Below are 13,902 nucleotides of genomic sequence, written 5' to 3'. Positions count from 1 at the left end.
GGGATTTTGGACTTTGATAAATAGACACCTGAGAACCTCAAAGTTTCTTTGCTTTTAGTAAAGAGAGTACCATCATCTATCTTGGACTTAAAACAGATAACTCAAATTATATAAGTAGGGAGAGAGGGATTAGAGAACTAGAAAAAGGCTATTCAAGTTACCTAAGCAAATGAAGACAAGGAGCTGAGTGAGGATGGTAATTCCAGTGGGAAAGAGAATGAATACAAGAGACTATTGAGGTGGTTTTTGCAGAATAATGTACTGACATTGGGAGTCAGGAAGAAGAGGGAATCAAAGAGGATATGGAGTTCTTGGTAGGTGGACAATGGTGGCAGTTTAAATGGTGCTGTGAAACAGGAAAAAGGAAATAGGAAAACAGGAAAAAGTTTATGGGAGAAGAGAATTTGCTCAAAATTAGATATCATGAATTTTGATCATCCATGAGGAGAAGCACTTAACAACTTTCAGGACTACCTGATCCATTTCATGGTTTTAATTATCATCTATATGTCAATGACTCCCAAATCTGTATTTACAGCTATATGCTTTAGATTCTACCCAGCCCTCCAAATATATCCAATTTATCACCCAACTTGACTTCCTACTTATCTTTAAAATCCAAAAGCTTATCTTTTTTCTTTATTCCTAAACATTCTCCTACTTTAGTCTTTTATTTGGCCTCACTTTAATACACTTTCCATAAATAACAATGATGATCTTTTAAAAACACAAATCAATTATTTTCATGCCCATTAAAAATACCAAAAGAGCTGTCTTGCCTTTAGGATAAAGTACAAAACTTTTATATTGCTAAAAGATCCTATCCTACTTACCTCTTTAGGCCCATCTCTTGACATCTTATGTTCTAGAAGCTCTTCTGGAATTCTTTTTGTGAACTAATTAAAAAGAGATGTCTTGCTCTCCTGGATACATCTATATATGCTGTTGCCTCTGCCTGGGTAGGGACAGTAGGAAAGGAAAACAGTTTCAAATCCATTTTTTTTCTCACTTGAACTTCATGAAGTCAATCACAATTCACCCATCCTTCCTAAACATATTCTCACTTTACCCTTTATTTTTAGCATTAATAGCATTGTTCTTAACTTCCCACTACAGTAAGAGTGCCTCTATTCCAGAGCAGGAAATAGTTTATCATCCCAGTCATAAAGGTACTGTTGACATTCTCCTTCTTCTCCTCCTCCTCCTCATGCTCTTCCTCTTTCTTCTTCTTTTTCAAAGTTTAAATTTCAGAAAGATCTACTTTCTCTCAAAAACCATTTTCTTTATTTTTGCCTATAATTAAAAAAGTGTATTATCCCTTCAGTCTACGTTATAATATAAACACAGTATGTTTCCAAAGGTTGGCAGGAAAAAAAATATATCTGAGACTTTGTATAATTCTATCTTTACTTCTTTGCTTTAATAGTTTTTAAAAGATTTTATTTATTTTTTTGAGAGAGAGAGTGAGCATGAGAGGGGAGAGGTCAGAGGGAGAAGCAGACTCCCCACCAAGCAGGGAGCCCGATGTGGGACTCCATCCCGGGCCTCTAGGATCATGACCTGAGGCAAAGGCAGTTGCTTAACCAACTGAGTCACCCAGGTGCCCTCCTTTAATAATTTTTAACAAATGGAATCACCACTTAACTAGGAAAAATTGTGTTCTTATAGTATGAGTCACATAGTCATGAAAGAATGTAAGATTCTTTCATGAAACAGAGGGATGAGTTATATACTCTGTAATTATACACCATTTGATCTGGACACCTCACTTACACTTTTTGGGGGATTAAGTTTTTCTTCCTTAAAATGGGTATTACAATATAATTTTTATGTAACAATTTATAAGAATAAGCTTTTTCTTATTCATTAGCCATTTGATTGACATAGAACATGTTAGGCATTCTTATCTCTACTTTTAAAAAGGAAATGGAGATTCAAAGAGCGTAAGAGACTTTTTTCATGATTATTCAGATTTTACATAGTAGGTCCAGAAATTCTGACACTAGAATCCTAATTATTCTACCGTCCAGTGCTGAATATGCCTCTTCTACAAGAAGACAAGGTGAGGATAATCTTACTATCATTCTTATTTCACTGGTTTATGAAGATCAAATTAAATTATTAATCTTCAAGCACTTTGACAACTTTATTGGTTCTTCTTATTACTGTTTTGTTGCTTTTGTTAGCAAGCACAAGGAATTAAAAAAACATGAATTATATCCATTAATATTTACAAACTGAAAGACATTGTTAAGTTAAAGTTTATATGTATTTGTAGAATTAACCAAGTAAGCTTAACCAAACTTGACTAAGTAAGATTTGATTTACATTTATTCTGAATTTTTTGCTTTGGTTTTGTTTGCTTTGCTAAGATGCTACATGCAGGATTGCCTGAGCTGAGTGGAATCCAAGACCTGAAATACGTGTATAATAATCTTCGTCCACAAGACACAGAACTGGAAGCAACAAGTCATTTTACCAAGTAAGATTAGCTGTGAATGTATGAGTGTGCATATGCTCATGGGCACAGATACGGGTTTCACATTTGAGATGATTTCAGAATGAACAATCATTGGTATAAAGCTGTCATGTCTAGAACCAGCCTGTGTCTTCTTTCCCAGGGGATGGAAAGGGAGAAATGTGAATGTGGAGTGGAAGGCCTTAGTCAGTGTTTCTGTGGCATGCTATTGTTTGCTACCCAGCCTCTTCATCTAAAACACTGGTCAATAAGAGATCACTAAAAAGAGCAAGGCTGACATAAATAAATTGGTTGTTCTGCTTGAACTATGTCCAGGAAAACAATATAGGAAAAGAGACTTAGGAAGAGATATGGACTTGCTACTTTCATCTCTAAGACAATACAAATACCGGAATATTTGGTAACTAACTTCTATTTTTAATCTATTTTTTATTAAGCAAGTCTGGGAAAACACTAATGCACATCAAAGTAAGAGTCTGGGCAGAATACAGTGAATATTTATTGGACTCAAAATCATTGTCAAAAAGGTAGTGCACTTGATAATAGAATATTCCTTTGAACTTCAATCTTTGAATGGATAGCATAATTGCTAGCAAATTTTAGGTACTCAATAAGTGTTAGCCACAATTATTACCATAGTAAATAAGTAGAGAAATACAGTGTTCTTACCTATAACTTCTTAATATTGAATCTTATTTGAGTCTATTTTTAATTGCTCTGATACTTTTAACCAGAAATTTATTAATACAAATTATATTCTTTTTAATGGATGTATGCTTTGTCCTTCTGAGGAAAACAGTATTTACACTAAAATCTTTCCCACCCAATTATTACTTTTTCTCCCCCCACCCTTCCAGAATGTGTAGTGAGGACTCTCTATTACAATGAAATAATGAGAATTAATTGGGACATCCTACATACTTGATGAATTTCACTTCTGCAAAGAATCTCTGTTTTGTGAACTCTAATTGATAAGCTGCAATTGTGAGCAAGTAGAAGCAATATGGCATAATTATAGAATACTAGAACTGGAAGTGCCCTTATTTATTCTGAAACGGATTCAAAGAGTTAAAGGTCTTGCCCACAATTAAAGTAGTAGTAAGAAACAGAGCTAGGATTAGGACCCATTGCTAGGACTTTAATCCCCTGGTCTAGGGTTTTTCAACATTCAATACTGGAAACTATAAGATATCATTAAGGAACACCAGGCAGAGCCCTTGCCAAAAATATACCTTCCTGCTACCTAATTTGTTTCTGAAATTCTACCATTAGAGACTCTTTAGTGGAGTCTGGTAGGTTTTTTTGAGTCTTTAAAAATGCCTTTAATAGTAAAAGTTATCTCTGAAAGAAGCATTTGCTTGTGTCCACTTAGAAAGCTACATGTATTAGTTAACAATCATCTGTGGCCAAAGACACTACCTTGAAAATTTTTGTTATTTCAGATCCCTTGTTTTATGGATAAGGAACTCTCAAGTTGCCTCAACTAAAGGGGACGGAGGATTTGTGTGAGAAATCCCAGGGAAAGGCTGACAACCTGCCTCGGGAAGAGTAGAAGGTCTTCATTTCCAGAGTCTAGAATGTCGTTTGGAGTTCAAGACAGCTAGCTCTGGGATCTCACCAGCAGGCTTTCACTCTAGCTGCTCACCCCCAATCCAGTTAACTCCATCCTAAGTTCACATGGTACCAAAAATAGCCCCCTCAGTCTATTCCAGTAAGATCTGAGTGGGATGCCTTTCTTTAAAGTGAGATACTGCACAACAGGCACAATGATTGATGTGTCAGTAGGAGCAGGTGGGGAGATAGAGGAGGAACATGGAGAGGTCCAGAAAAGGTAGAGCCTGGAAACATGTGATTAGGCTGAAGCCTGTGTTTGATGTGTCATTGTTTAGATAATTTACAAATAGTGCCTACTATCATTTAAAGCAAAGGAAAAAAAGGAAAAAAAACTATATATTGGAGGGAGAAAAACTCTTTCAGGCCTTGGCCACAGGAAAAATGTAGATAGGCTTTATCTGTCTGCCAGAGTTCGAACCCTCCACATTTCCTGACTTCAACTGATACATCCAGATCTGTAAAGAGAGAATATGGATGATTTAGATATGGATGAGCTTGCCTACATTGACTTAGCTCCTCTTCCTAGTCAAGATATTGTGAACTAATATAGGAAGTAGATCTTAAGCCACTAATCTCCTGGCAGTGAGCTAGAACTCATTATCCTGCCTGCATATCTCTGCCAGGCCAATTTTCTCACTTTCAGATGTTATATAGTATGTTCTGTTAATTAAACTTCTTTCTACAACTTTATGGTAAAAAACTTGTTCTCCATTGCAGACTTGAAAAGCATCTAGTCAACTAAATGAGGGCACATCATTTATCTGTTCAATAGCTGTCTTTGACTCGCCATTTCCTACCTCTTACTTTTCAGAACCTTATGATCTGATTGTTTTTATCAAGGTTTATCCACCCCACCTCCATAATTCCCAATGAGTCCTCTTCTGTGTAGGTAACTTTCTCAGTATACATTCATTCTTCTTTTGTCTGTTTAATGAATAAGAAGTGCTTCCAAGAAATCATAAAATTACTGGAATAGAGAGGGGAGTCTGATCTTACAGTTCTACCTATCCCTTGAGATCCTAGACCATTTGTACCTCATCCATGAAACCTTCTCAGATTATTGTAGTAGTAACTAGTCTTTTCTTCTACAATTCTACGGAACATGTACTATTTCCTGCTATACTTAATTTATCAGTAAATTACATGCTGTCTAGTATATTGCCCCAATATACTGGTTGGTTATACCAGTTTCTTCCAAGTAAAACAGGGGACATATTCCCATTTTTCCACTTTCAAAAATATCTGAATGTGAAACAAGTTTTATTCCCCTTAAGATATATTTAAAAGTTTAACAGAAAATGCAATGTAAACATCAAACATTAGGTGTATAAAAGTTATATAACAATGGTTAACATTTAACATGGTACTTCTTATGTGTCAGGCCCTGTTCTAAGTGCTTTTTATATGGTAACTTGTTTAATCATCAAAACACATCTGTGAGGGGCACCTGGGTGGCTCAGTGGGTTAAAGCCTCTGCCTTCGGCTCAGGTCATGATCCCAGGATCCTGGGATCGAGCCCCACATTGGGCTCTCTGCTTGGCAGGGAGCCTGCTTCCCTCTCTCTCTCTCTGCCTGCCTCTCTGCCTACTTGTGATCTCTCTGTCAAATAAATAAAATAAAATAAAATAAAAAAACACATCTGTGAGATAATATCATTTTAATGTATATTTTTAGATTAGGACATTGAGACCCCAGAGAGGTTAAGTAATTTGCCAAAGGATATAGCCAGCTGTAGACAGAACCACAATATGTATCCAGGGGGTTATGCTCCAGTGTGTGGGGTCTTAAATTCTATGCTTTGTGATCAAAACCATCTCTCTCATATGCAGGCTCTTGGGATAGGCTGGTTCATAATTCAGACCATAGTTTTCTAAAGTATCTTAGAGCCCAGTCTTGCTACAGTTTGAACAAAGTAGATCTTTTCTCAAGCAATAATCCTCATATCCTGAATATCCCTAGCATCGATGGAGGACAGATGTCCCTTCCCAGTACTGTTATCTCTGAGCCATTTTGGGGGTTCATGTAGAGCACAAAATCAGTCATAATACCTATCTTGCTAAAATGTAACACAGAGGCTGCTGAGGGTGAGGGAAGGTTTCAGAGAAGGACATAGGCCTGTGGGACCACTCTGCCATTGGAAAGCCACAGGGAGTTGCCTTCCCTGAAGCCTCCTTAGCCCAAAAAGCCTCATGGTGGTCTGGGGGATGGGATGTATGCATTGTCCCTTAGGCTGTGTTTAGCAGAACTCATAGAACAGGCAGATTAGCATATTGTATCCTTCCTGTAAATAGCTCCTTCTAATTCCCGTTAAGACCCCCTTGTCACACATCACATGCTTGAGAAACTGTGATAAGGATTTGTGATTATCCTGAAGGACCAATAAAGAGCAAAGTGTCTTGCCTCGGAGCGTTGACCGCTTTGCTTTCTGCTCTCTTTCACAGCAAAGTTTGGAGTAATCTTTCATCTGTTGGTACAGGGATTGCTGGCCATTCCTAGCATGCCATCACCAGGTGCCCCCTGGAAGTTTGATTTAAGTTCTGCTATAATTGCTGCCCTGGGGGACCACCATGGGGTAATTTGACTAATGACTCAAAAACAGTCACTCATTTTCCTTTTTCTGTTTTGGCCGTTTACCAGATGCCTTGAACCTCTCTCTCTCTTTTCCCCTTTTCTGCTCAGAGAAAGGAGATTTCTCTCATGGAAGCATGAGACTCACTCTCCCTTTAACTTCTAAGAGCCTGTCTCAGAAATATATTTTATCTTATAATCTCAATCACACACCTTTATTTTTAGATACGATTTAATGTGTTTTGAGTTTGCCTTTCCACCTGTTCTCTAAATTCCTTGGTTAGCAAATGTAAATCAAGTGCTGAGGAACTTTTCTATCACACACCTGGGGGAAGAACCTGTTATGGAGATTCAAGAAACCTCAATTAACCATGACTGTGATTCTTAACCATTTTTTTAAATTACTTAAAATTTTTACAACTGATTGTAGAATATCTCTTTTGTCAAAACTTAATGGATAGAGTGACTTTATAAAAGAAGCCTGAATAATTAAAAACAAGAGTGGAACTTCAAATGGCATGATCCACATGATTAAAATAAATGTCAGAAATTATGTGCACTTGTTTACTTTTCTATGTAAATAATATTGTTATCTTAAGCTGTGTTCTCTGACATCACATGGATTTCAGAACTTACGGAGGTACTTGAAGTGTAGACGTCAGTGCACATAATTTACTAAAAGAGAAATGAAGTTATGTAATGGATTTAGCATTAATGTTGGTACTTTAGCGAGTGCTATTAACTCTTTTAATATACTTATGAGTGCTCCTGTATATTTAAAGTCCTTGTTTTATTTTTTCTGACGGGCTAAAAATGCTTTATGCCACTGTTTATTCTGTTGTTACTACTAAGTAGAAATAAAAATAAGATAAGAAAATCTGCCCTCCACCACCACCACCACCAAGCTCACAGATCTGGGTCATGAATGAGGACTAAGTCATCTGAGACACAGCATGTGTGGCTCCTTAAGTACCCTAGTCCCAACTGCAGTATTAGCATTAAGAGGCTGCCCTCTTGACATTGTTTGAGACTTGAAAGAAAGAAATGGCTTTTCCTCCCTCTCCAAGAGAGTACTCAATTTATGAACAATATAGGATCCTACCTTATTCTTGGGTATTCATAGTATAGGTTAAGAACTGATCATGAGAGTTTCTTAAGACACTGTACTCCACATGGCATTAAAAATTGTATTACAATTAATGGTATTTAGAGGAAAATGAGAATAAGAATAAAATTGGTTTACTGGCCACAAAGGTTTTTCAGAGGACTGCCAACTCCTCTCTCTGCTTCCCTACTTTTTTCTACTCACCTTATAGTCGAGTGCTGTTGAACAGGATCAAGAAAGTCTCATGACTGTGTTCCTGAAATTGATACTCTCATGTAATATCTCTGCAGAACCCACTGCTAGGCAACAAAGGCAACGATCCATTAAAATGCTGTCCGAATGGGTTATTTTAGAATTTTGAATCACTTTCAAACCTCGGGTTAGCTGTCCTTAGAAACAGATAACCTATTTCACAGACTGGGATCATTAAGCATAAACTTCCCTGCCTACCTCCCTTCCCAAATACAGATCATGCTTTTCACTTCATCCATTTTCTGCTCCAAAAATGTGAGGGGAAATTTTCCATGTATTCCCAGATACTCCATTTGGCCGCCACACAGATTTTTTGGTTTAGTAAGTGTAAGATCTCCTGCCCTTCAGCTAAAACTGAAGACAACTTGAAGCAAAACACAAAACACAAAACACCAAACTTAAAAAAAAATATATATATATATATATATATTTGCATTAGTGAGGTATTTTGGTAGCAAGAACCAGAGATTCTATCCGATATCCTTAGAGGAAAGGGTATATATATATGGACTCAAACTATAACCTAACAAAGCTCGGAAACCTATGGGACCTGGCTAGTTTCCAGTGAAAACAAAGACCTAATACACTGTTTACTCTACCTCTTTGCCCATTGGCCAGTATTTGCCAGTCTAAATTCTGAAGAGAGACAGTCTAATTGACTTAACTAGTTGCATTTGTCCCAAATGGACAGGATCCTTCACACAAAGCCATCATGGATTCTCTTGGCCATCCTTATATCTATCATGGGCCACCCTTGACAAAGAACAGCCTAGAGTTTATTCTCTGAACTTTGAGCTTTAGAGACAACAATCTTAGTTATGAGGGGCCACTCAAAAATGCAGAGGAGGCATGATGACTGTCCCAACAAGAACAACTATAATACCACTGGAAATGTTGGTGACATCTGGAAAGAGTGCTCCTGGGCTCTTCTTAACAGAGCCAGTCTGTGAGCCACCTACGGTGTGCAGACACTATGCCAGAACCTTCCAGTGTTTCTGTCATTCCTCCTTAGTTATTTTTCATGGCTACAGGGTGAGATGAGACTCTTTGTGCTCATATGTCTCAAAACATAGTTCATTGGCCTTTTGTCTGCTTCTCTTCAAAACTGAGAAAGAAAATATGGGTCAGGGATGCAGATCCCTGGATTCTTTCATCATTAAATTTTCTCGATGCTATTTTAGTACTTTGTAAATTGTTATCTCATGGATTATTGTACTCCCACAAATATGGGTCAAAGTTTTCCTTTGCCTTAGGTGAACCACTGATACCCACAGAAATAAATGCTCACAAGAAAAACAAACAAACAAAACAATAGAACCTGGAGGAATTAACAATCATGATGTCCAACTTCCCCTAAATTAGGAAAGCAAATTTCAAAGAAAAATGCAAATTCAAACATGCGGAAGTTTCCTTTTCATTGTGAAAGTCTCCCATCCAAAAAAAAAAAAAAAAATCATAAAAATAAATCTGAACTAAATTGACTTTATAAATTACTTTTTAAACTGCAGGTATAATACCTTTTATAATACTGTATATCCTAAATTGCATGACCCAGTCACACTCATTACAATGTTGGATAGCTTGCTAGCTTTTCTAAATTTCCGCAATAGGAGAGTCTCTGTTTTGGGTTTATATATGGTACACTGAGAATTTGCCCTATTTCCCTAAATATCAAGTCATGATACACCTTAGGTATTAGCTTTTTAAAAAAGATATTTTAACTCTTCTGGAGACTATCAGTCTAAAGGTTAAGAGCATTTGGAAAGTTCAATGTACCCACCAACAGTGCCTGAAGTCATTAGTTACAAAAGATGAATAGTCCAGATGGCGCTATTTCACAACAGCTGCTAACCCCACAACGGAGACTTCCATCAGCCTGTCCTCACTGGTGTTCCTGACCCTGTGAGTTATACACAACTAGACTAAAGTCATTTCTTATTTTTAAATATATTTTTTTCACATTTTAAAGATTTTTATTACCTTAATTATAGCACCATTTATCACTATTGATTTTTCTATATTATTGCATGTTAAGATTTATTTTCCTGCTTTGTGTAAGATTTCATTTTAATACCATCAATAAAATAAGCTGGCTTGGGGGGTGGTCAATGGGAATAGAAACCTGGAATATCATTTCACTGGCCTAATACTCACACATAATAAGACCAGTCCATCAAATTTTTCTAGTCTCTTTCTTCCATTTGCTCCGATTTGGTTGGTTTTTCTAAGTAGCCTCCATAAGAAAGTAAAAGAATTGCTTATTAATAGTCAAGACCATGGAGCCTAGAATTCTTGTTTGTATGCAGAGTTAGGTGCTTGTGATGACATTTACATAAGGCTCGCTAACCTTGTAGGTAAACTTTGAAGGCTTCAAACTTTAGCTTGGAAAACAGCAGTTTTTTTCATTTTTTGTTTTTTGGTGTTTTGTTTTTTTATTTTGTTCGTTTGTTTGTTGTAAGCCAAGTTCTAAACAATGAAGAAAGAGAAAAAAAAAGAAAAAGAAGAAAGAAAGATAAACCTAAAGCTGCCCCTTGTTTTAACCGTTACCTAATTTCTCTTTTCTGGACTTCAAGAGTTTACCACAAGTCATTTTCCAAAAAACCATAAATCTGCACGTTTGTTTTCTTTTGTATCCCACTATCTGTAGTTTGCTACCTTTTGGGCTCATATATATTCATTTCTTTATTTATTTGATAGTAAGCTTTCTGAAATAATATTTTCATTATATTATTCTATTTCCAATTACTTTTCATATGTTATCTAATTCAATTCTACCAATAGTCCTGGGGGATCGGCATGGTTTAGCCGTCACCTATGTTTTATAGATGAAACAACTGTGTCTCCTGGAAGCTAATTGACTTTCTTGAGATCACGGGCAGAACTAATAAGTGAGTTCAATGTAGAGCAAAATTGATTTCTTGCATAACACGTGCTCTTTCTAGGACCTTAAGCAAAACCACATGGTAATTTTTCACATAGTGAAAAATCCTACATGTGAAACTCCTAATGCTCTGATAATCTCAGAAAAATATAGATGTTTTTTAACTAATGTCTTCAGGTTAGGTGAAAGAATATGGTAAGAAAATATCCAAATATCTAAATGTTTAACAAGAAAATACCTAAATACTTATAACCATGTATCTCAAATTAGGGTACCAGAACATCAAAGCCAGAAGGATTAACATGAGATATTCTTTCATAGTATCTATTTTATTTAAAGAGTTAGAACATGATGTTGGCTAACTGAACATTAAAAAAAAAGTTAGAACATGAAGCTTAAATTTTTGTGTTCGCACGTGTATATACATGTGCAGCCAAGACCATCATCTTTTTCATGTCAGACAATCTTGAATTTTTAAAAATAAAAATGCACAGAGAGGAAATTTTTTTTATTACATGTCAAGGATTCATCAGCAAAGATTATTCACTGAATTCACTTCATAATGGTATTGGTTTTTTGGTTAAAAAATATGGGTTTGAATATTTATTGTTCCAGTATAAACTTAGAACAAAGTAGGAATTATCTTGGTAGCACACTTTACAGGCTTAAGTATGAGAAAGTGTTGGGCAGATATTTCAGAGATTTCAAATTCAACATTGAACTATTATTTTTCTTCATGGAATAAAAGAAATTGTGACAAAGTTATATTAAGTCATTGTTCCCTCTGAATTGTAAAAATGACTCACAAAGCTGGACACTCCAACACTAACTCCAATATAAAAAGAAAAAAAAAGTAATGTGTTTATCACACATGCCAAAATCAATACAATGAAAATGAAGTTTGGAGGTTAGATGAAGAAATTCGTTCATGGGGAGTATGAGTCACTTGAAACTCTTCTGTATATATATGATAAAATTACAGAGTCAGTGGTAAAATAAGAATGTTCTTATGCAAATTCCTTCACAGATAAAGTCTTTTGAGAAATACTTCCCTCAGACTATTAAAGAGACTGACTAGTAAACCAGGTATTCTATCAAACCACAAAATGTTATAAACAACTTCAGCAATAGAAATAATGCCCTTGAAATTTCCATCCTGTTGCCTCAGAAACTTTCTCAACTGCCGTTCCACCTCTCCTCAGTGGTTATTCTGATATGGCTTACAAAGCAGTGAAAAATTTTTGCCTCTTACACTCACACATTAATATAAATGCGAGTTCAAAAAATATTACAACATTTAATCTGAGGAAGAAAAAAAAAAACACTACTGTTCTCTGTCTGTATGTTGAACCTGATGTGGAAGATCAGACCTCCTGGATTCAACCGTTTTCCAAGACTGATAAACTCAATTGCTCATTCACACATACACATAGCTAGGAAACCTGTTAGTAGCAGTTGTTTCTAATGATAAGCAATTTAAAATATTTAGGTCATATGAAAAGGTGAATATGTTATGAAGCAGAATAAATTTTATACACATTTTTAAGATAGGATCTAAGGCTTAAGATTTTGTGGTTACTGTATAACCCTTTGGACTATGTTCCCTGACTATAAAAAATACTGTTAAATGTTTTCCTAAGGGTTGTTTTTATTTATTTTAGTGCCTTTATTCCTCCTAAGAATTGAATGCTAAATCTATTTGTTGGCTAAGTCAAAGTTGAAAGACTGTTTGTTATAAATAATCTACAATGAGAGCAAAGAGTTGGGAATCAGATAAACATGAGCTGAAATTCTCCGTTACTACCTCTCAACGTCATCTTTGGTATTCAATTAACCTTTTTTTGTTTTTTGTTTTTTAAAATCTATTGCTGAAACAATTCTTTGCTTTCCTCTAAGGATGAAAAGATTAACATAAGGCATTCAGTGCAGTCCTTGCCAAAGGATATATACTCCCTGAGGGCAGAAATCTGATTTCTGTCTACGTCTATGTTCCGGCACATAGAACAGTGCCTGGCAGGGAGTTAGAAGTGTTTTTCAGAATGATCTTGAGGTTTTCTCTAAGAAATTTAAGATCTGGGTCCTTCCAACTGCTGCTCTGAACCTGTAATATGAGGATACTCCAAAATATAATCCTGCTGATGCTACCATTAAACAAAATAAATCACAGGACTACCATCTGCATAAATCAGATCCTTGCAGAGGCCTGAAACCTGCTACTCTCAGTCCCCGGTCCCAAACTGGGTTATATTTAACAGCGCTATTTTATCTGACCTGTTAAATCTGTCACCCATGAGATAGGAGACCGATTTAGGTGAAAGTCTACCCTAAGCTATAGGCTTATCATAAAAGTTCATCCTTCACCTTGACTGTTGGACAATATAAGAGTAAGGCATGGACATAGCTGAGATTTTGTGAAGGTGAGTACATCAGAACTTAGGCCTTGGGGTTCACAGCTGATCTTCACGAGAAGTGAGTACATGCTGTCACTCTGGAGTTTCCACTTCAACACATGAAATATGTTCAGTAAATATTTGTTAAATGAATGAATGAATGGGTGAGTCTCCATAAATCATGATTAACATTTTACTCCTACTACTATTATTATCTTCATTCTTTAAACTATGAATGAGAAAAGAAATTAATGTTTTATACTACACAATAAACCCATAAATTCATAAAGTCAAAGAGTATCTTTAGAAACATGAACACTGTGGAAATGAATAATGATCAGAGTCATATTTTAACTTTCTTAGCAAATTTTGGCTTAAATCGGTATATATTAATGGAAAATTTGGGAATTTATTTTAAAGAGTCTAATACCAGAACAAGATAAATGGGTTTGAAGCTTTATAAAATTTAGGAGAAAATTATTAAACATTATTGAACTACATTGTTAACACTGAGAACATGGCAGATCAGTCTTAAAAAAGGCATTGCAGGGGCACCTGGGTGGCTCAGTGGGTTGAAGCCTCTGCCTTTGGCTCAGGTCATGATCTCAGGGTC

The 13,902-nt window shown here is 35.9% G+C and overlaps 1 protein-coding gene across 1 annotated transcript in view; it reads left to right on the top strand.

Annotated features, from left to right (window-relative positions):
- PIK3C2G (phosphatidylinositol-4-phosphate 3-kinase catalytic subunit type 2 gamma) overlaps positions 1–13,902 on the top strand; it is a 353,953-nt gene that overhangs the window by 263,077 nt on the left and 76,974 nt on the right. Inside the window, exon 26 of the mRNA XM_047741193.1 lies at positions 2,373–2,482. Within this exon, the coding sequence (XP_047597149.1) occupies positions 2,373–2,482 (110 nt within the window). The remainder of the gene's footprint in view (positions 1–2,372; positions 2,483–13,902) is intronic.

This window comes from Lutra lutra, chromosome 8 (genome assembly GCF_902655055.1).
Source record: "Lutra lutra chromosome 8, mLutLut1.2, whole genome shotgun sequence".
Taxonomy (NCBI): domain Eukaryota; kingdom Metazoa; phylum Chordata; class Mammalia; order Carnivora; family Mustelidae; genus Lutra; species Lutra lutra.
The sequence above is the reverse complement of the archived record's forward strand: the minus strand, read 5'-3'. Positions and strand labels throughout refer to the sequence as shown.